The sequence below is a fragment of the Oratosquilla oratoria genome, chromosome 27 (assembly GCF_046742065.1).
Source record: "Oratosquilla oratoria isolate Oo_2021 chromosome 27, ASM4674206v1, whole genome shotgun sequence".
In the NCBI taxonomy this organism is placed as follows: domain Eukaryota; kingdom Metazoa; phylum Arthropoda; class Malacostraca; order Stomatopoda; family Squillidae; genus Oratosquilla; species Oratosquilla oratoria.
Genome location: NC_134803.1, coordinates 19,075,191 through 19,099,454, shown reverse-complemented (window position 1 = coordinate 19,099,454; position 24,264 = coordinate 19,075,191). Strand labels below are relative to the sequence as shown.

At 40.1% G+C, this 24,264-nt stretch overlaps 1 protein-coding gene across 2 annotated transcripts in view; it reads right to left on the bottom strand.

Annotated features, from left to right (window-relative positions):
* LOC143039924 (syntaxin-7-like) overlaps nucleotides 1-24,264 on the bottom strand; it is a 216,983-nt gene that overhangs the window by 120,223 nt on the left and 72,496 nt on the right. For both annotated transcript variants that reach the window (XR_012967677.1, XM_076210315.1), the window contains exons 3-5: nucleotides 23,949-24,064; nucleotides 15,003-15,165; nucleotides 6,482-6,616 (exon numbers count right to left, since the gene is read on the bottom strand). Coding sequence is in view for 1 of the 2 variants with exons in the window: in XM_076210315.1 (XP_076066430.1) it covers nucleotides 6,482-6,616; nucleotides 15,003-15,165; nucleotides 23,949-24,064 (414 nt within the window). In the remaining variant the exon portion in view is untranslated. The remainder of the gene's footprint in view (nucleotides 1-6,481; nucleotides 6,617-15,002; nucleotides 15,166-23,948; nucleotides 24,065-24,264) is intronic.

Below are 24,264 nucleotides of genomic sequence, written 5' to 3'. Positions count from 1 at the left end.
ACCACCCCTCCTAGACGCAAACGCAAAAGATCTGACCAGTCTCATAGGATTGGGAATACCAACTGGTAAGAAATTCAGTGCATTATTCCTTATTTAGGCTATCATTGCAAGCATGGGATGGGGTCCTTTGTTTTTAAGTAGACGATTTAGGCCCCTATTTCGATTGTAGTCCAGGCCTACATGATGGTATAAGCCTACCAATAAATTTTTGCTCTTTTTTCCAAACTTTTAATTTCAGAAGATTGAGGACATAAGCCTGGGGCCAGCCTCTGCACCGAGGTCCTTCCAAGTCCAGCTCAACCTTTTATTTCATTTGTAGATAAATTAACTTTTTTATTTCCAGGTGTACATGTGGACACTGCCTACCCATGCAAACAGCGAAAGAAAGTGTTTGTTGCAATGAGATGCAGCAGGTCGCAGAGAAATTAGATGAAAAGGGTAACTGCATTATAGACCATGAAGGATTTCAAGTAAATTGCTTAAATGAGCATGTGCTGGAAACAAGTTTCTGGGAATTTCTGCAGAAGCATGGGCCCATAGGTGATGAAGAACCAATGCATGAGTAAGAATCATTTATCAGTCTCTCTCTAAAATTCCAAGCATGTGGGGAAAAATAAATTATATGAATTGCCTTGTGGCCATTTCTTCCTGCAAGATCGCGATTATTCATTTAAAATACGACACACGACTGACAATGCAAAGGCGATACGATGCACTCTCAGAATAACAATATTGTTTGGCAACTGTGACGTCACGAACGCGGAATTCCCCGAACGTTCCCGAAGCGCACGGGCGGGTTGTTTCGAACAGCAGACGACGCAATGAGATGAAGACAAACAACTGTTTTTGCCAAATTTTGCATTGTCAGTCGTGTGTCGTATTTTAAATGAATAATCTCGATCTTGCAGGAAGAAATGGCCACAAGGCAATTCATATCATTTATTTTTCCCCCCATGCTTGGAATTTTAGAGAGAGACTGACAAATGATTCTTACTCATGCATTGGTTCTTCATCACCTATGAGCCCATGCTTCTGCAGAAATTCCCAGAAACTTGTTTCCAGCACATGCTCATTTAAGCAATTTACTTGAAATCCTTCATGGTCTATAATGCAGTTACCCTTTTCATCTAATTTCTCTGCGACCTGCTGCATCTCATTGCAACAAACACTTTCTTTCGCTGTTTGCATGGGTAGGCAGTGTCCGCATGTACACCTGGAAATAAAAAAGTTAATTTATCTACAAATGAAATAAAAGGTTGAGCTGGACTTGGAAGGACCTCGGTGCAGAGGCTGGCCCCAGGCTTATGTCCTCAATCTTCTGAAATTAAAAGTTAGGAAAAAAGACCCCATCCCATGCTTGCAATGATAGCCTAAATAAGGAATAATGCACTGAATTTCTTACCAGTTGGTATTCCCAATCCTATGAGACTGGCCAGATCTTTTGCATTTGCGTCTAGGAGGGGTGGTAGGCCCATCTTGATTCTCGGCACCGTCTAAATCAACGTCGCCGTTGAATTCAGTCTCCTCCCCCGTGGTCTCGGGTTCTGAATCTGACAAATCGCTTTCCCCTTCTTCTTTGCTATTTTGTTCACCACTTTCTTCATCTTCACTTGCACTGTATTCCGACAAAGAAACGGGCTGTCCTATTATCGGTTCGAACTGGTAAGGCTTTACAATGCAATGTTCGGTGATATCAAACTCCTCTTCCTCTTCTTCTTCCACCATACATACTATCCTTCCGAATTGGAATGCACAATGAGCCATTTTTGCGAACAAATTTGGATTAAAAACGAACATGAAGATGAATAACTCGATTGGAATGACTGAGCTGAAGTACAGCGTGTGTCTCTTTGTCCGATTGTTTGGCAACTGTGACGTCACCGCCGGTTCACCTAGCGGCGATTACTGGTACTAATTACAAATCGACTAGAACATCTCGACTTCAGAAAAGTGGTATGTGAGGCGAAATTAAAAGTGAATTTTCTGAATAAATTCTTCTGTAACAGGTAAAAACTTTATTTGTATGCTTTTAAAAAGTACTTTTTCGAGCAATACGATGATTTTTAGCGAATGGTATATCTGTTGATATCTGACCTTTAAAACAAGTAATAGTTTCAGCGCTTACTAAATGGTTACTAAGTTTATTCCATTCGTTGACCACCCTATTAGTAAACCAATTCTTGCCTATTTCCTTTTTAAATCTAAATTTGTCCAGTTTATAACCATTACTGTGTGTCCTGTCCTGTTGTTTTGATATGATGACCTTGTTTGCATTACTTTTGTTAAAGCCTTTCATCCACTTGAACACCTCTATTAGATCACCCTGCACTCTGCGTCTTTCCAGAGAGTGTAAGTTAAGGTGCCTAGACCTCTCTTCGTAAGGCAAATTTCTGAGTCCATGTATCATTTTGGTCATTCTTCTCTGTACTCATTCTAGTGAATTGATGTCCATTCTGTAGGACGGAGACCAAAACTGTACCGCATAGTCAAGGATGCTAACTATCGCTAGATAGAGTTTAATAATTACCTCTGCACTTCTATTCGTTACCATCCTAGCAATGAAACCTAATGCTCTGTTAGCTTTATTCCTGGCGCTAATGCACTGCTTCCTGGTTTTAAGGTCCGGACTCACTAGAACTCCCAAGTCTCTCTCGAACTCAGTTTTCTCTAAAAGCATGTTATCTAAGTTGTATCTATTTTCGGGGTTGCGTAGCCCTACATTTAACCCCTTCCATATGGTGCCGCATACATAGGTGGCATGAGGAGCAAGTGGATACGCGAGGCTGCCATATCGGCGTCTTGATTATATTTATTGTAGTTGCCCCTGTGTAATGACATACTCTCTAAACTGTCTTCATCACATTTTCTATGGTTATCAAAATTCACGGGTGAAAGAGAGAACGATCGATATAAGCGGTGACTATATTCTATGATGCGAGTATTATTACGACACATCGTACGTCTGGCAGCTAATGCTGCCCACGAGATTTTGGCCCGTACTGAAGAGGTTAACATGCTACACTTAGAGATATTGAAGTTCATTTGCCATTTCACTGACCATGTGAACAATTTGTTAAGATCATCCAGCAGAATCTCTGCATCGTCTCCTGACCTAATAATCCCCTCCACCCTCCCTCTTATCTTGGCACCTCCTGGATGACGGGTCATCCCTGCATCTTGTCAACTGCCCTGGGTCAGAGGCAGTGTTGCAAGACACAGCACATCCACAGCAAGGCCGCTTCATTAAATCGGCAACCCTCCTCTCCATCCCCTCATGCAGAAAAAGAGAAGATGGGGAGAAATCCCTTCAGGCTGCGTCAAGTTTTTCTCACACATACTACCTCACACCCCATCCCTCCACCCATTCCACCTCATGCATCACAACATCATCCATATACAACCATTCTCCATTCATCCCTGTCTTCTGTCCTCTCTCATCCTTCCTCAACAGACATTCCCCTCTTCCCCAAAGCCCTCTTCACCCCATCTATCAATTTCATCCTAGGTCGCCCCCTCATGTTCACTCCATCTACCTCTGTCTTCCACACTTCTTTTACTAGTCTTTCTTCACTCATTCTTTCCATGTGTCCAAACCATCCCAATACTCTTTCATCCACCCTATCTCCCAACTCCCTTACCACCCCTGTTCTCCTCCTCACCTCCTCATTTCTCACTCTATCTAGCCTACTAACCCCTATCATACTTCTCTGACACCTCATCTCAAACACATTCAAACTCCTCTCTTCCTCTCTTATGTTCCATGTTTCTGCCCCATACAGTGCTGTTGGCATAACACTCCATACAATCTCCTCTTAGCATCCACTCCCAAATGTCTATTCCTCATTACACTTTTTAATCCACCAAGGCATTTACTCGCTTCTCTCAATCTACATTCTACCTCCACCTCCACTCCACCCTTTCCTGCCACATTCGCACAAGTATCTAAAACTATTCACTTCCTCCAGTTGCTCTCCCTTAATGCTCACTTCCTGTCTGCTGCCATTTTCACCCCTTGTACATCTCATCACCTTGCTTTTACCCACATATATCTTCAACTTTCTTCTTTCACACACTCTCCCAAACTCTGTCACCAACTTCCTCAATCCCTCCTCTGATCCTACTACAAGCGCAGTGTCATCCGCAAACAACAACTGGCTCACCTCCCACTTTTCTCTATTTTCTTTAAACATCTCCAATCCTTGACCCACTACCCTTGCATTTACCTCTCGCACCACCCAATCCATGTATAAGTTGAATAGCCAGGGTGACATAACGCATCCCTGACGAAGTCCCACCTTTACCTCAAACCACTCACTCTCCATTTCTAATCCTGACACACACTCTACTACTCTCGTAAAAACTCTTGACAGTTAGAAGCTTTCCTCCTATCCCATATATCTACCCTGTCATAAGCCTTTTCCAGATCCATAAAAGCCCAAAATACATCCTTACCTTTTCCTATAGCTTTCTCACATATCTGTCTTACCACAAAAATCTGATCTACACAACCCCTATCCGTCCTAAATCCACACTGCTCCTCACCAATCACTCCCTCTGTTCCTCTCCTAATCCTCTCAATCAAGATCCTCCCATACGCCTTCCCAACTACACTTAACAAGCTAATCCCTCTGAAACTACTACACTCACACTTGTCCCCTTTTTCCGTGTAAAGTGGAACTATACAGGCACTCCTCCAGTTCTCAGCACTCTACCCTCTCTTCAGCAAACATTAAATAACCTCACCAGCCAGTTCACCATCACTGTACCTCCTTTTTTTAGACATTCTGCATGGCATCCAACAAGACCAGGTGCCTGACCTGCTCTCATCATCTTAACAACTACATTCACTTCATCCTTCCATATTTCTCCTCCATTTTCCTAACTCATCACTCTCATTTTCCTAGCACTTCCCACTGCAGCTATCTTTCACTCCTTATCCTCCTTCACATTTAGCAACTCCCTAAAATAGTCTTCCCATCTTCCCCTTACTGCCTTCGCTTCCATTATCATCTCTCCATCTGCACCTTTTACCTTTTCTTCTCTACTTGATTCGCCTCCTCTTCCTCTCTTAATTTCTTTCCAAAACATCTTTTTCTTACTTTCAATATTTTCTGTCATACTCTTACCCCATTTCACATCTGCTCTCCTCTTTGCCTCCTTTACCTTGTGCTTTACTTCTCTTTTCTTTTCTTTGTACCTCTCATATGACTCCCTCATCCTATTTTGTAATCAATCTGTGAAAGCTCGCTTCTTCTCTTCTACAACCTTCTTTGTTTCCACATCCCACCATTCACTACCCTTTCTTCTATTTCCACCCATCCTTCTTGTTCCACACACCATCTTTGCACACTTTGTGACTCCCTCCTTGAACCATCCCCATTTCCCCTCCACTCCTAGCTCTACTCTTTCCTTCACTCCCTCCTACTCCTCTTTCAGCTTCTTCTTGTACTCCTTCTCCTTTTCATGTAAAGAGTTCACTCTAAGCACCTCCCTACCTTTTGTCCTTTCCTCCTTCTCCATCTATCCTCCACTCTCAACTTACCTTCCACCAAAAAATGATCTGATATTCCCCCACTTTCTCCCCTTAGCACATGTGCATCCTTAACTCTTCCTATCATACTCCTATCTACCACTACATAGTCCATTAATGCTCTATCTACCACCCTTCCATCCACCACCCTCTCTCATGTGTACTTATGCTTGACTTTCTTCCGAAATACTGTATTTGCTATCATCAACTCTCTCTCTAGACACATCTCCACCATCAACTCTCCACTACGATTCTTTCCCAGAACTCCAAATTTCCCAACAATCCATCAATTGGTTCATTTCCTACCCAAGCATTAAGGTCTCCCAGTACTACTACATTGACATTTCTCCCTAATCCCTCTATGCACTCATTTAAATCTATCCAAAAAGCCTTCTTTTCTTCTACACTTTTCTCACTACCAGGCCCATATCCACTTACAAAAACCAACATCTCCTTTCCTAGCACCTTCATCCACATTATCCTTGAGGAAACCTCATTCCACTCCACTACACATTTACCTATATCTTCACTTACTAGTATAGCCACCCCTTCTCTCCCTCTCTTCGCTCCTGAATACCTCCCAATTACACTCCCAAACTCACACTCGCCTTTCCCTCTCAATTTAGTTTCACTCAAGGCCAATACATTCATCTTTCTTCTCACAAACATACTACCTATCTCAAACACATTTAAACTCTTCCTCTCTCATGTTCCATATTTCTGCCCTATACAGTGCTGTCAGCACAATCAGCACTTCATACAATCTCCTTTTATCATCCATTCCCTAATGTCCATTTCTCATTACACATTTTAATCCCCCTATGCAGAAAAAATTGGTCTACCCAGTAGTAATAAAATCATAAGAATTAATTCTTACAGCATCCAGCTGCATAACATATTTCCCAACTTAGATTGTACATGTATCCTAAAACAGCTACACAGCCACCTCACCTCTAAGGCCTTCATCCTGGCCAATCTTTGTTGTTCTTGTGCTTCCATCTCTTGTGATGTGGCAGAGGCTGCATCCTGCTCTGCTGCCAACATTGCTGAAGGTAGTCTTGCCACACGCACAGTTTCTACCACTTTCTATAAATAGCAAAGGTTTCCAGTTTTGCAAAATTACATTAAACTCTTAAGTACATTTATTATCACTTTCACAAAAGAGAATGAGACAGAACACTAAAACACCTAGGGGTCAGTGAGGGACCAATCCAACCTAGGGGTTTCACTCCTCTCCCAAACAGGGAATTCTGAAACTATTTGTAATAGATTGTAATGATTTTACAAAGTAAGATAAAAGAGATGACATAAGTAGTGTGTTGTTTAAGGACATTGATACACTTTTAAAAAATCAATTTTTTCACAATTTTGCAAAAACTTGTGGAAAAATCATTTGAACTATGCACAACATACATGTGAAGTGAGTCATACAGCATCATTTACTAGTTTTGATTAATTCTATCTTTAATTATCTTGAGTGGGTGATGTCCCTATTTAAAGGGGCAAGGTGTAAGACTAGCTTTCTATTCAACATTTACATTTCATGTTTTTCTTATCTATAATTTTTTTTAGGAGGGTATATCATACATCTGTCAACATATATTGACAGTGAGATGTGAGGGTAAGAAATATAAAATAACAATTCAATGTGTGTTATTCTGGTGTTGCTGTTGACACTTTTTTTTTTTTTTTTTTTAGTGTGGATCATTATGTAACTTGGGACCGTGTTGAATGTTGGGAAGTGGCTCATCCCTGGTGAAACAGAATCCCAACATGAATCACGGTTTCTGTAATGCCCCAGGGTAAAAGCCAATATAAGGTTTGGGATAAAGTAATGTAAATGTGAAAAATATTACTTGCACAACACTGCACTTCATTTATGATATTCAATTTGTCAGTATCTATGTATTTTTCATCTATATTGCTAATACTTTTTTCATAGAGTGATTTTTTTTTATCTTAGCAGCTCAATATTTCAGCAATAGTATTTTTGTCACATTTATGCTTATAATTCAAAAATTTTCTCTATATAAATGATTTTTAGTTTATAAAACACCTATCTTTTTTTCTAAACCATCTTGTTGAATTACATTTCTATGGGTAAAACTATACCTTTTAGCAATACAATTACAAGACTTCTTTTACAAAATTTGGGTATTCACAAAGAAAAATCTAATATGGTTTAATTTTTAGACAGTGAAATAATTGGAGATTGGTATGTTATAACACATTTATAAAAGTTCACTGTAAACTCACTATCGGAGAAATAATAACGGAAATAAAGAGAAACTGTATATTTCGACTACTATCTGTAGTCCTCTTCAGCAGAATGCTTACAGAAAGTTGAGATACAAGTTTATATAGGGTGGTGAGGTGGTACATGAAAGGGAGGGATGGGGCAAAGTGGGGTGACTCAGGTTACATGCCCTTGAAATGGCCGGGTCACGGAAGGACATTTAGGGCTATTTTATCCGACCGCTCTTGACAATAATTTGTTTACCGCTAACTTCGTAATACAATCTGGGGGCCACTGTCCTTTTGAGGTATTAAAGTTAGGTACAATGATGTTATTGGTACCCCATTTAAACTTCTACGTGGAGTTATTTGGTTTATAAAAATTGGATTTGGTACCATCATTGTACCATTTAATGAATCGATCAACTCGGTCATTGTACCATTTAATGAATCGATCAACTCGGTCTCCAAACTTCTACCTAATAACCAAATTAAATTTGTTTACAATTATCCAAACAGTATTTTTAGAAAGGTAGTTAATGTACACCGGAGGGATGATGTGGACCAAAACTCCGGGGTATATAAATTACCTTGTAAAGACTGTTGTCATATTTTGTCATTGAACTTCGAATCGTTTGTTTGTTTGTGCGTCATACTCTGTCTGTCTGTCTGGCTACGTCGTTTGTTTTGGTTGCGCGTCATACTGGGTGAACTGTAGAGGAAGCTGACTAGCTACGTCGTCGCATTCTGTCTGGGACCGGTTAGAGAAACAGTCGTGACTCTCCTCGTAAGTTGCTTCCTTCCCTTACTTGTTCAATTATGTGGTCTACTCATATGATGAGTCCTATATGTTCATTATATATGTATATATTGTGTAAACTATATATTGTAATGTATTTCCAGGTGTTCTAGTTGATTAAAACTTGGGAGTAGCTACCAAGTCTTGTTATTATAACAATTTAATCAACTAGAACATGGAAAAACTATTAAAGCCGGCTCGTCTGAATCTGGACCTCAGCTCCTCAACTGCAGCGCGAGAGTGGAAGCACTGGTATAAAACCTTCTCCAACTTCATACAAGACTGTGGAGAAAATGCACCTGACAAACTAAGGACTCTTGTGAACTGTGTTAGTCATAATGTCTATGAATACATCGAGGAATGTACTAATTATGATTCGGCTATTTCTGTTCTACAGAATTTGTATGTAAAGACACCCAACGAAATATTCACTAGGCATTTACTCGCAACTCGTCAACAAAAGCCCGGTGAATCCTTAGATGAGTTTTTGAGAGAACTACGTAAGTTAGGTAAAGATTGTAACCTAAAAGCAGTTAGTGCCGAGCAGTACAAGGAAGAGTTGATTAGGGATGCCTTTATTAATGGTCTAACCTCGCCTTTGATTCGCCAACGTCTCTTGGAAAACAAGACTTTAGATTTACAGGCTGCTTATGATCAAGCTTATTCTTTAGACTTAGCTCAACGCAATGCCAACTCTTACGGTCCCGTAACTCCTCAGTTTGTGCACAGCGCCGCTGTGATGACCCCTGATCGTACTCAGACTTGGGATGAGACTGTGAAGAATAAACCTATGGCTAAGGATTGTGTGATGACTGCTGAAGATCCGGTATTGGCAGCTACCCTGTCCATGAAGAGTAGGTGTTACTTCTGTGGAGGACTACGCCATAAACGTATTACTTGTCCTGCTCGAAATGCTACTTGTAATAAGTGTGGTAAGCAAGGTCATTTCGCTCGTGTGTGCATGTCCAAGGTGCCGGCTCCTTTAGGTAAGACCCTTACTGCTACTATGTTTGACTCTTCCCAACCTTCGGTCCTTGCCACCATCTCTGGTACCACTTTCCCTCAGAGCCTCCATCTAGCGGCCACCTTGACAACTATCAATGGACGAAAGCTATCGGCACTTATCGATTCCTGCAGTGATGACAGTTACATAGACGAGGAAATTGCACGGGACTTGAAACTTCTAATACATCAAACAGGTAAAGATGTCACTTTAGCTCAGAAGTCATTACACACTAACTCTCATGGTTATGTCGTAGTTGACTTAACGCTACATCTTAATGGACAAACTTATCCTTCCACTCGTCTTGCACTGATGAAAGATTTGTGCTGTGGGGTACTGCTTGGTCAGGATTTCCAAAAACAGCACCAGAGTATAGTCATTGAATATGGTGGACCAAAACCTACGCTCAATTTACCCGATAATGACTCGTATTGTTCTCTGGCGGCTGCTGCTGTAGATGAGCCATCTCTTTTTCAACATTTGTCACCTAACTGTAAGCCCATAGTCACTAAGTCGAGATGTTATAGTAAAGATGACAGAGAATTCATTGAAATGGAAATAAACAGTCTACTTGCTGAGGGTATTATTGAGAGTAGCTTATCCCCATGGAGGGCCCAAGTTGTTGTAGTGAAGGACCCAATGAATCAACATAAGCAAAGAATGTGTGTGGATTACTCACAAACTGTGAATTTATACACAGAGCTAGACGCTTATCCATTGCAAAGAATAGACACTATGGTGAATGAACTATCAGCTTACCATGTGTTCTCAACTTTTGACTTAAAAAGCGCATATCACCAAATTCCGCTGAAACAATCGGACAAGAAATACACAGCGTTTGAGGCCAATGGACGCCTCTATCAATTTTGTAGGGTTCCATTCGGAGTGACAAATGGAGTAGCTGTCTTTCAACGAACCATGGATAAGCTTGTGAAAGAAGAAAACTTACAATGTGCATTTCCTTATCTTGACAATATAACTATCGCTGGCCGCACTCAAGAAGAACACGATCGTAATGTACAACACTTTCTTGAAGTCATCCACAACAGAAATTTAACCCTCAATACTTCTAAAACTATTAAGTCTGTTCGCTCCATTAATATTCTTGGTTACTGTGTAGGAAATGGGATTATAAAACCCGATCCCGGGAGGCTTCGACCACTACAAGAACTCCCACCCCCCCACAAGTCGGGGATCTTTAAAGAGAGCACTGGGTATGTTTGCTTACTATGCCAAATGGATAGAAGATTTTTCAACCAAAGTAAGACCATTAGCGAGTGCAAAGAAGTTTCCTTTAGATAAAGAAGCTCTACAGGCTTTCAGTCTGCTCAAGTTAGAACTTGAAAGAACAACGTTATGCTCTGTGGATGAAAACTTGCCCTTTGAGAATGTGATGCTTCCGAAGTAGCCATTTCGGCTGTGCTTAACCAGGGTGGAAGACCAGTAGCTTTCATGCCTAGGACTCTACAAGGAAGTGAAACACGTTATCACATTGTAGAAAAGGAGGCCATGGCTATAATTGAAGCTGTCTGTAAATGGGGCCACTTCCTTTCTAGACAACATTTTGATCTTATTACTGACCAGCGTTCGGTAGCCTTTGTGTTCGACAACCGGAAACGCACAAAGATCAAGAATACCAAGATCCAGGAGTGGCGGATGGAACTCGCTGCCTTCAGTTATACCGTACATTATCGTCCTGGTAAAGAGAATGTGGTTCCAGATGCCTTCTCTCGAGCCTTCTGTTGTTCTACTGCCTCTGCGTCTTCTACTCTCACTGAACTACATGAGGGTCTATGTCATCCAGGAGTGACTCGTTTATTGCACTTTGTGAGATCTAAAAACCTCCCCTTTTCCACTGAAGATGTTAGGAAGGTTTGTACTTCTTGCAAGATTTGTGCAGAGGTAAAGCCAAGATTCTATAGATCTCAAGAAGGAACACTCATCAAGGCTACTCAACCTATGGAGAGGTTAAGCATCGACTTCAAAGGACCTCTCCCAACCGCCTCACGTAATCCCTTTATACTTACTGTTGTAGATGAATACTCCCGTTTCCCCTTTGCTTTTCCATGTCCCAATATGAATACGACAACTGTGATCAAATGCCTGGAACAGGTATTTAGCCTATGTGGGATGCCTAATTACATTCATTCTGATCTAGGAACATCGTTCATGTCCAAGGATCTTAAAACCTACCTCTTACAAAAAGGAGTTGCTACGAGTCGAACTACCCCATATCACCCTATCGGCAATGGACAAGTGGAACGGCTCAACGGTATTATATGGAAGGCAATCCAGCTGGCCCTGAAGTCGCGGGACCTACCCGATCAACATTGGGAATTGGTACTTACTAATGTACTGCACTCTCTTAGATCCCTTCTGTCTACATCTACAAATGTCACACCCCACGAACGTTTCTTTGGTTTTCCACGTCGTTCTTCCTCTGGAAGCTCTCTACCTTCATGGCTAATGACACCAGGTCCAGTATTACTGAGAAGATTCATTAGGGCAAACAAAAATGAACCTTTGGTTGATCAAGTCAAACTTCTGGATGTTAATCCAACTTATGCTAATATTAGACATCAGGATGGGCGGGAGTCAACAGTTTCTGTCCGCGACTTGGCTCCTTATCCCAAAACACAGGTCAACTACTCTCCTGCTGGAAATCTGGAACCATCTTCTACCTCATCACCAGAGGCTGTACATACTACCATACTCCCTGACGTTCCAGAGAACACTGAACATCATCAAGAGGCTGACGTAGAGGCGAATGCATCAACACCTCTAGTACGGAGGTCAACCCGTGTGTCTAAGGCTCCGGACAGATACGGATGGGATTGATACCTATAGAATACCTTGTCTTTTTTTTTTAGGAGGGGAGAGTGTCATATTTTGTCATTGAACTTCGAATCGTTTGTTTGTTTGCGCGTCATACTCTGTCTGTCTGTCTGGCTACGTCGTTTGTTTTGGTTGCGCGTCATACTGGGTGAACTGTAGAGGAAGCTGACTAGCTACGTCGTCGCATTCTGTCTGGGACCGGTTAGAGAAACAGTCGTGACTCTCCTCGTAAGTTGCTTCCTTCCCTTACTTGTTCAATTATGTGGTCTACTCATATGATGAGTCCTATATGTTCATTATATATGTATATATTGTGTAAACTATATATTGCAATGTATTTCCAGGTGTTCTAGTTGATTAAAACTTGGGAGTAGCTACCAAGTCTTGTTATTATGACAACTGTGATGATGTTTACTGGGGCCAAACTGGCAGGGATTTGTCCACGAGATTAAAGGAACATAAAAACTCCATAAAATATGGACAAGTTAACTCCACTGTGTTCCTTCATGCCAGCCAAAAAGACCATAGATTAGATTGGGATAATGCATCAATCATTTTTAAATCACACTGTAGCTATCAAAGGAAAATTGTAGAATCTTCCCTAATAAAACATCATCCTAACTTTAATACCTCAAAAGGACAGTGGCCCCCAGATTGCATTACGAAGTTAGCGGTAAACAAATTATTGTCAAGAGCGGTCGGACAAAATAGCCCTAAATGTCCTTCCGTGACCCGGCCATTTCAAGGGCATGTAACCTGAGTCACCCCACTTTGCCCCATCCCCCCCCTTTTATGTACCACCTCACCACCCTATATAAACTTGTATCTTAACTTTCTGTAAGCATTCTGCTGAGGAGGACTACAGATAGTAGTCGAAATATACAGTTTCTCTTTATTTCCATTATTATTTCTCCAATAGTGGGTTTACAGTGAACAATAGTGTAATAAGTTAACATGATCATTTTTATCAGAGCTTTCCTAAAAAATCAAAATATCAGTTTCTACTAGTTACTAAGATATAAGAAAAATTAAAAATTATAAAATTATTCAATTTTTTTATTGGTCATTTTTCAATGGATTTCCATTAAAGTTGGCACAAATAATCTTTATGCTATCTACCAATTACAGAAAAAATTATCAGTCTAGTTTAATTATTTCAATATACATGTAATGACATCCTTAATGTAGTGAATATATGTGTCTATGAGCATGCTTGATTACTCTCTGCATCAACAACACAATTTTTTTTATAGAACAACCAGTGACTTGGCACAACAGACAGGGAATCTAGAGATCCAGCACTGTGTTTGTCCTCAGAGCAATAACCAGAGTAACTATGACTAGCAACTTCCTCTCTATCCCTTTTAGTCAACTCTTATGACATACAGTAAATACATTCAAACCTCGTTTATCCGGCCTTCACATATCTGGATTTCGGTTTATCCAGACGTTTTGAAGCAGCTGGACAGCTAAATATTATTTTCGAAAATAATATTTAGCTGCCCGAAAAAACAAAAAAACCACCATGTACGCAAGGCAAACGATACCGAGTTACAGTATTTTGAAATGTAAACACCAGATGGCACTTGACGGGGTATATAAACGACGCGGGGTGAAGGCCATACAACACCTATTTACAGTACACTACTATACAGGGCATTTTTTAGTTTCAACCATGGGTGCAATATAGCAATAGAAAATTATTAATTTTGTAAAATTAAAATGTATCATTGTAATATGCAATTTTGTGGGCGGAAATGAAAATAAAAAATACCTTGCTACAAGCAAATATGCTAATGAACGAAGTCAGTAGCATAGGATTGGGACGCCATCTTGTCATCTGTCAATTGATGGCCTCGGTACTTCCGACAGTACCTCGCCAGGTACATTTTCATGAAGGAATGTTATGGAGCGGAGATACATGCATTCCTTCAAGCTGCAAGAACTTTGTATACCCCGCAAGCTGAGAGGTGTGGTTGAAAAGCCTGCCAATGTCTCTCACGACGACGACAACGAGGATGAGCCGGATGACATTTAATTTGCAGGTAATTATTTATTAAACACAGGTTGGGTTAGTTTAGTTTAGTTTGGGTTAGATGAATTTATCATCCTTTCATTTCTTCGACGTCGGCATCTATCATAACAAACATGGCGTACCATTTGTCTGACACGACTTCGTTACTTACAAAATCTGTTTTAGCACCTTTTTTGTTTTTTATTTCCACTCACAAAATTGCATATTACCACATTATAATTTACAAAATTAATAATTAATTTTCCATTGCTATATAGAGCCCATGGACAAAACGAAAAATTTACCCTATACAGTACTACGAATACACCTGTGTCATCATGCCTAATAAAGTTGTGAAACAAAAGTGAGTTGCTCTAACAGTTGAACAGGTTAGTTGAAGGGTGAATTCGGATTTATAACTTTGTATTTTGGACTAGAATAAAAACATTTTCAATATCCAGATTTTTTCATTATCCGGACAGGTAGCTGCACCAATTAATCTGGAAAAACGAGGTTTGAGTGTATAATGGTGGTATTCTTATTGACCACTCTTTTTGATTGTGGGATGAATAAGTATGAAACTCACCTTTTGAATTTCTGAAAATCTGGTTGCTCCAGCTTGAAATTCTTGCCTTAATCGTTCCTGCCGAATCTTACGTTGTTTGTCACTACGAATAAGAGGCTGCAATGACCGCAGCTGGGCAGTTGTGTCCTGTACAGCTGTACTGGCATAGCTGTTGGTTTCACGGCTGTTTGGTAAACAAGAATTTTTACTACTGGGCAATTATCTGATGCAACAGGAATACACAATTCATTTACTTAGTTCCCTAAAAGCTAAGTTCCTCCACAATAAAAAAAAAATCAAATTTTGTGGCTACCCTTGGTATATAGAAAAATAAACAGGAGTCCACAGATAAAATACCTTGTAATTCTCAATACAAAAATGCCTCATCCACAGCAGGTCAAGCCATTTCATCTATATGGTGACCCTCCCCACTCATCCCTCCATGCAAAAAAATAGAGAACATGGAGAAATCCCTTCAGGCCACATCAATTTATATTTCATTCAGAGCCACTTTCCACTTACACTTCTTTCCTTCCCCCTGCCTTGTTCAACAGACATTCCCCCAGACAAGATCCCCCTTCACCACATCCATACATCTCATTCTTGGTCAGGTTCACTCCATCCATATGTGACCTTCCACACCCTTTTGCTAGTGTATGGAAGACAGAGATGGACAGAATGAACTTGAATGTCTGGTGACCATGGGGGGAAAGAGCAAGAGATAGGTGTAAGTGGAAAATGGTTGTGAGTGGAATATAAAACTGACATGGCTTGAAGGAATTTCTCCTCATCTTCTCTAAGTTGAAAGTGAATATTTACATATTAGTGATTTACAAAACAAACAAATCTTATACTTTGCAAGCAAAACTTACTGTATCAATCCATTGTACATTATACAAAATCTCCCAACTCAAGAAGTGGAACTAAACATCAATGTTCTCACATATGCAGGTGATCTGAGAATAATAGTCCAGTACAATAAATACAAAACAGCAATAAAACACACCCAAGCCTACTTGAACATACTGGAACAATGGTTAAAAATTAACAGAATGGAAGCATCACCCCAGAAATCAACAGTGACACAGCTCTCACCATCCAATCATGACTCAAGAGACCCTACAGTATTAAATGGCCAAACCATTCCATTGGATAAGAACCCTAAAATTCTAACCTCACATCTAATATTCATATGACTTTCATCCCACATATCAAAGACCTGACAGCAAAAATCAACAAGAAAACAAACCTATATAAATCCACCATAACCACTGACTTTGGGCAACAGAAACTCTAATAACCATCTACAAGCAATTCATAAGAACCATCCGCAACACCTCCACAGCATGGTTCCCTACAATCAGCAATTAGATCAAACAATTTACATACATACATATACCAAAGGCTTTTTCCCCCTTACATGGGGGGGTAGCCAAAAAGAAAAAGGCATAGAAATCAATTCCCACCCATTTCATTTCCCATATATTCCACTCCCCTCCACCCTCCTTCCTATCTTGGCACTCCTGGATGATGGGTCATCCCTGCATCCTGTCCACTGCCCTGGGCCAGAAGCAGTGTCGCAAGACACAGCACATCCACAGCAAAGCTGCTTCATAAATTTGGCGATGCCCCCCTCTCCCTCCCCTCATCCAGGAAAGGAGAAGACGGGGAGAAATCTCTTCGGGCTGTGTCAGATTTTTTCTCATACATACTTCCTCACCCCCCATCCCCCACCCACTCCCCCTCATGCATCATAGCCTCATCTATACACAACCCTTCTCCATTCACCCCTATCTTCTGTCCTCTCCCATCCCTCCTCTACAGACATTCCTCTCTTTTGTAAAGCCCCTTTCACCCCATCCCTCCATCTCATCCTAGGATGCCCCCTCATATCCACTCCTTCCACCTCCACTTTCCACACTTCTTTTACTAATCTTTCCTCACTCATTCTTTCCATGTGTCCAAACCATCCCAATACTCTTTCATCAACCCTATCTCCCAACTCCCTTTCCACCCCTGTTCTCCTCCTCACCTCCTCATTTCTCACTCTATCTAGCCTAGTAACCCCTATCATACTTCTCAGACATTTCATCTTAAACACATACAAACTCCTTCTCTCTTTCTCTCTCATTGTTCCATTTTTCAGCCCTGTACAGTGCTGTTGGCACAATCACTCCTTCATATAACCTCCTCTTAGCATCCATTCCCAGATGTCTATTTCTCATTACACTTTTTAATCCACCAAGGCATTTACTCACTTCTCTCAATCTACATTCTACCTCCACCCTTACTCCTCCCTTTCCTGTCACATTTGCACCCAAGTATCTAAAACTATCCACTTCCTCCAGTTGCTCACCCTTAATGCTCACTTCCAGCCTACTGTCACTCTCTCCCCTTGTACATCTCATCACCTTACTTTTACCCACATATATCTTCAGCTTCCTTCTTTCACACGCCTTCTCAAATTCTGTCACTAACTTCTTCAATCACTCCTCTGATCCTGCTACAAGCACAGTGTCATAAGCAAACAACAGCTGGCTCACCTCCCACTTTTCTCTATTTTCTTTAATCATCTCCAACCCCTGACCCACTACCCTTGCATTCACCTCTTGCACCACCCCATTCATGTAGAGATTGAACAGCCAGGGCGACATAACACACCCCTGATGAAGTCCCACCTTTACCTCAAACCATTCACAGCTTTCCTCTTATCCCATATATCTGCAGTACCTCCCACACTGCCTTCCTGTCTACCCTGTCAGCCTTTTCCAGGTCCATAAAGGCCCAAAAAACATCCTTACCTTTTCCTATAGTTTTCTCAGATATCTGTCGTACCACATAAATCTGATCTACACATCGCCTACCTGTCCTAAAACCATACTGTTCCTCACCAATTACTCCCTCTCTTCCTCTCCTAATCCTCTCAATCAAGACCCTCCCATAAGCCTTCCCAACTACACTCAACAAGCTGATCCCTCTGTAACTACTACACTCACACTTGTCCCCCTTTCCTTTGTAAAGCAGAACTATACAGGCACTCCTCCAGTCCTCTGGCACTCTACCCTCTCTTAAATAAACATTAAACTCTCATTTCGGTGAAATATACTCGATTTTGTCAAACTTAGTGTGTGGACTGGTGTGGTGTCCCTGAACACCACGGGACTGGTTTCCAGATGTATAACGCCACCCTTCTCAGGTAATGGCGGGTTTAAATGGCCAGAGATTTAAAGGTCCGCCCGTCAGCCATGCCCCTTTCTTTGCTATGGTTTGTTTTCCTTGTATTTTGTCATTTTTTTGTTGTTGTTTTTGAGAATTTTATACTCTGATATTGTTGTACAATAGGTTAGGCAGCAGTCACCACACTCAGTGCGATCGAAAAAGGGTTCAGCGTATGCGTGCGTAATTTCTCCACGTGCTATCCTGTTTTATACATTTCTTGTTTATAAATTCACTACTCCATAACTAAATATGTCAGATGTGATAGTTGCCGAAGTATTTTGCTCCATTCTGAACCTGAGAAGTGCAACAATACTCACCTTAGCAAAGGGATTGTAATGCATGTGTACCATTCATTATGTGAAGGATATGGAAGGTTAGGATTGTCACGATTCTCAGCTGGCATGGGTACAAAAGAAATGTAATGAACATCTGCTGCTTACTTCCCAGAAATGGTCAAAGGATTATGTAAGTAGATATGTGCATTTGATACTCTTTGGAGGCACTTTTATGGAGTAGTGAATATATAAACATAAAAATGCTATTTTCTCAAAACTAGTTTTTTTGCACAAAAGTAACTATAACTTCGTGTGTAAATAAGCAATTTTGATCATTCTTGTTGGAAAATGATCGTGATACTTATATCAAACAAAACTAGTAAATTCATTCTTAACCTACTTGATATATATTTTTGACAATTTTTTAAAGTTGTGATTTTTTTTTTTTTTTTTTTTATAATTTGCTGTAAGGCTGACTTTCTTTCTTTTTCACTTATAATTACGAGTATACTAGTTTAGGTACATCTGGATGTCTACTAACTGACCAAAGGAAATTATTATTCTCCTCATACTTTTGGAAAAATAAACGTTATTTCAAAAATAACTCAAAATTGCAAGTAAATCGTCTGTTGTGTAAACATTTCTTAATGGATTTCAATGAAATTTCTGTCACAGATGCATCCCATTTCCCTGCACATTGTGTTACATTTCCATTGTCTTACATAAAAAGATAAGGTTGGGAGGACCAGAAATGCATAATCCGATCGGGCAAATCACCGAAATGAGAGTCAACCCCCTTAAATAACTTCACCAGCCAGTCCACCATAACTATACCTCCTTTCTTCAGACATTCTGCATGGCATCCCTCCAACCCAGGTGCCTTACCTGCTCTCATCATCTTAACAGCTGCTTTCACTTCATCCTTCCCTATTTCTCCTCCATTTTCCTCACTCATCACTCTCATTTTCTTAGCATTTCCCAATGCAACTACCTTTCCCTCCTTCACATTTAGCAACTCCCTAAAATACTCTGCCCACCTTCCTCTCACTGCCTTCTCTTCCATTATCATCTCTCCATCTGCACCTTTTACCTTTTCTTCTCTACTTGATTCACCTCCTCTTCCTCTTTTAATTTCCTTCCAAAACATCTTTTTATTACTTTCAGAATTTTCTGTCATACTCTTTCCCCATTTCACATCTGCTCTCCTCTTTGCTTCCTTTATCTTATGCTTAACTTCCTTTCTCTTTACTTTGTACCTCTCATATGATTCCCTCGTCCTAATTTGTAGCCAATCTATGAATGCCCGCTTCTCCTCTTCTACAACCTTCTTTGCTTCCTCATCCCACCACTCACTACCCTTCTTTCTATTTCCTCCTGCCCTCCTTGTTCCACACACCATCTTGGCACACCTTATGACTCCCTCCTTGAACCATCCCCATTCCTCCTCCACTCCTAGTTCTACTCTATCCTTTACTCTCTCCCACTCCTCTCTCAACTTCTTATACTCATTCTCCTTTTTTTCCTCATTTAAGCAGTTCACTCTAAGTACCTCCCTACCTTCTGCCCTTTTACCCTTTCTCCACCTATTCTCCACTCTCAATTTACCTTCCAACAGAAAATGAACTAATATTCCCCTACTCTCTCCCCTTAAGACATGTACATCCTTAACTCTTCCTACCATACTCCTGGTCACCACTATATAGTCCATTAACGCTCTATCTGCCGCCCTTCCATCCACCACCCTCTCCCATGTGTACTTATGCTAGACTTTCTTCTTAAACACTGTATTTGCTATCATCAACTCTCTTTCAAGACACTTCTCCACCATTAATTCTCCACTACAATTTTTGCCTCGAACTCCATACTTCCCAATCACTCCGTCTATTGGTTCATTTCCTACCCTAGCATTTAGGTCTCCCAATACAACTACATTAACATTTCTCCCTAATCCCTCTATGCACTCATTTATATATACCCAAAATGCCTCCCTTTCCTCTACATTCTTCTCACTACCAGGTCCATAAGCACTTACAAAAACCCACATATCCTTTCCCAGCTTCACCTTCATTCACATCAACCTTGATGACACCTCCTTCCACTCCACTACCCGCTTACATATCTCTTCACTTACTAGTATAGCCACCCCTTCTCTCCCTCGTCCCCTCTTTACTCCTGAGTACCTCCCAGCTATACTCACAAACTCACAGTTGCCCTTTCCTTTCATTTTAGTTTCATTCAAAGCCAGTACATCCATCTTTCTTCTCACAAACATACTGCCTATCTCTTCCCTTTGACTCTCACCTGTACCACATTCACGCAATTTAAATGACCCAAACCTTAGGGTACTGGTTGGAAAACTCCCAGACCCTTTTATGACTTTACTTTCTTTTTTAGGAGTGTCACCTTTTGGGGCTACAGGTAGTAGGACTCCTAATCCCATCCCCCATCCCTTTGTTGTCGCCTTTTATGACTCAAGTGGAAATACTTGGTGGCAGTATTCTTTTCCCCCACCACAAACTTGAAATAATACACCTGCAGTACACAAAATATCCACACAAAAACATATTTACACTCAGATCACTAAACAAGCCCTTCTTGATGGACTGCCAATCTCAATCCTCCAATAACCCCCAGATATAAACACCATAGAAAAAAGAAAGGAAAAAAGAAAGAAAAAATCCTGCAAGTGATAAGAACCATATTGGCACACCTGCACTCAAGATATAATCCAGCATTAAAACAGCACAAACACAGAATAAGGCTGGTCACAGTTTCAACCTGCCCCAGATGCAACCATCACATAGAGGACATACAACACCTCATACTACAATGCCCCACACTAACAATCTTTAGACAACACAATAAAAAAAAAAAAAAAAAAAAAAAATCATATTAATAATAAATAAATAAAAACTATAATAATGTAAATAACAAATAAAATACATAAATAAATGCATAGGTATAGTTAAAATAATAAACAAACAGGTAAATAGTAAATACAGTAAAAGCCCTTGTATCCGGCACCAATGGGGCCGAAGACGTACCGGATACAAGAAAATGCCGGATACGGGAAGGGATATTAAAAAAAAATACATTTATTTATATTGTTCTTTTACTTATTAATAGATCTTAATTCGCTTTAATAATAAACACATCCACATGTCTATATATTGTAAATTCTATCAGTATAGAGTAAATCCAATCAATATACATCAGTTATAATCATCACAGCATTACCAGTTATCTAATTCATCATCTGATAATTTTACGACGGAGTTGTGAATGGCCGCGTTCAGTGTTGGTGGCTGAGAGGGTGCATTCACCTCTACACTCGAGTTTTCTTTCACTAAACTTTTTGTACCAACTTTCATAAAATGTATGATGTCTCTGCTTAGAATTTTTTCCTCTTTGTTTGTGCACTGTTCTGCAAATTTCACAAACACTGCCAGACCCTTCGCTGCATCCTTCCACGACACTTTCATCTCAGGGTCGTCTTCTTCACTATCTGCCTCTGTCGTTTTCGCGTGTTCATCGGGAAGTGATTGTAAAATTTCATCATCACTAAGTGAGAATGTTGCTGCTCGGTCACTGTCCATATCTACACACACTTGTATCGCTTCGTCACTAATGCAAAGTTTAGCGAGATAACCCATCTTTCAATTCTTTCACCACCGATTCTTTCTTGCCGATGGAAAACCCTCAAAAATTTTTATTCCCTTCCTGATCTTCAAACATTATTTGCGGATATGATTTTCTCTAACATCGCATTAGAGTTTGTTGTTTTTCATCCTCCCAAGCTAGTGATTCCATAAGAATAGCATCTTTAACATTAAGCCCACGTTGGAATTCGGAAATGCTACCGTCCTCAAAATAAACTAGTTTGCGCACAGAACTTTTCCGATAATTCTTTTTAAAGTTTTGAATCACTCCTTGATCCATGGGCTGGATCACACTTGTTATGTTCGGCGGTAAATACACAATAAAGCCCTGGTGGCGGCGAGAGCAACTACAACCACGCGCAGGGATTTTAAACACACGCGGGATTTTTTTTTTATACGTCTATCTTTATCACAATTTTTTTATTTTCGCGAAAAATATGCCGGTTATTTGAAGTGCCGGATACAAGAAGGCCGGATACCAGGGCTTTGACTGTAATAAATTAACATACAACTAATAATAAATGAAAATCAGACAGACAAATGATAACAAAACAAAAACAAATAATATAAGATAAATTATAATCATTACAGCATCTTACTTAAGTATTTATCTAAATGATTCTTAAAGCTTCGAACTGAACTACATTGCACTACCTGTGCAGGAAGTTTATTCCATTCATTAACTACACAGTTGGCAAAGTTGTTTCTACCTACTTCCAAATTGAATCTATTTCCGGACAGTTTGAGACCATTGTTTCTTGTCTGATTCTCATTCAATGTGAAAATTTTGTCACTTTTGATGTTGTCAATTCCCTTTAAAATCTTAAAGACCTGTATCAAGTCACCTCTGAGTCTACGCTTTTTTAGGGAAAACAGATTCATGTGCTTTAGTCGATTTTCGTATGATTTATTTTTGATATTTGGAATCAGTTTTGTGGCTCGCTGTTGTACTTTTTCCAGTCTGTCAATGTCTTTAATGAGATTCGGTGACCATACGGAAACAGCATATTCCAAATGTGGACGAACTAACGATTTATATAGCTTGTTAATGAGTGATGGACTTTTGAAATCAAAAGATCGCGCAATCAGTCCCAGAATCTTATTTGCTTTCTCAGAGGCTGAAATACATTGCTTGGATGATTTGAGGTCGTTACTGATAATTACGCCGAGATCTTTTTCACTATCCACTTTTGTTAACGAATTTCCAAATAACTTGTAATCGTACTTACTGTTATTTTTACCTATGTGCATTACCTTGCATTTACTTGTGTTAAATTTCATTAGCCACTTTTCAGACCATTGCTGTAATTGATCTAAATCTTCTTGAATATCTAATTGGTTTGAGTGATCATTTGCCACTCCGCACAGTTTTGTATCATCAGCAAATTTGGAAACAGTAGATTTTAGTCCATGGTCTATATCATTTATATATACTATGAATAGAAGTGGCCCAAGAACGGAACCCTGAGGAACTCCACTTGCAACACTTTTCCATCCAGAAGTTTTTCCATTTAAAAGAACTCTCTGTTTTCGACCATTCAACCAATTACTAGTCCAACCCAATAGGCTACCACTTATTCCATGCAAAGCTAGTTTAGTAAGTAGTCTTTCGTGTGGGACGGTATCAAAAGCTTTTGCAAAGTCCAGATATATTAAATCTATATTGTCCCACCTGGAGGCTGTTGCCAGTTACCCAAAGGCTGCAGGTCTTTTGCAAGAGAGACCCTGTGCAATGGATTGATAATTTGATTATACAAAAGTATATATTTTCTATCACCTGAGGAATTTATAATTAGACTGGTAGACATACGTACATACGGTCTCGAAGATCTTGGTTGTCTTGCGGAGTTCCAACTCGAAGTAATGCCTTTTCCAAGGTACTGGCAGCTTTGTTGATTGTAAATAGATTGGTTGTGATTGTATCACATAACTGTAAAACAGAAAATACAATATCAATAAAAATACTTAGCACAGTTGGGTGACACAAGTATATACATACATACATATACCGAGGCTTTTTACCCCTTACAAGGGAGGTAGCCAAAAAGGAAAAGGCATAAAATCATTCCCACCCATTCCATCCCTGAATACACTCCACACCCCTCCACCCTCCCTCTTATCTTATCTTTC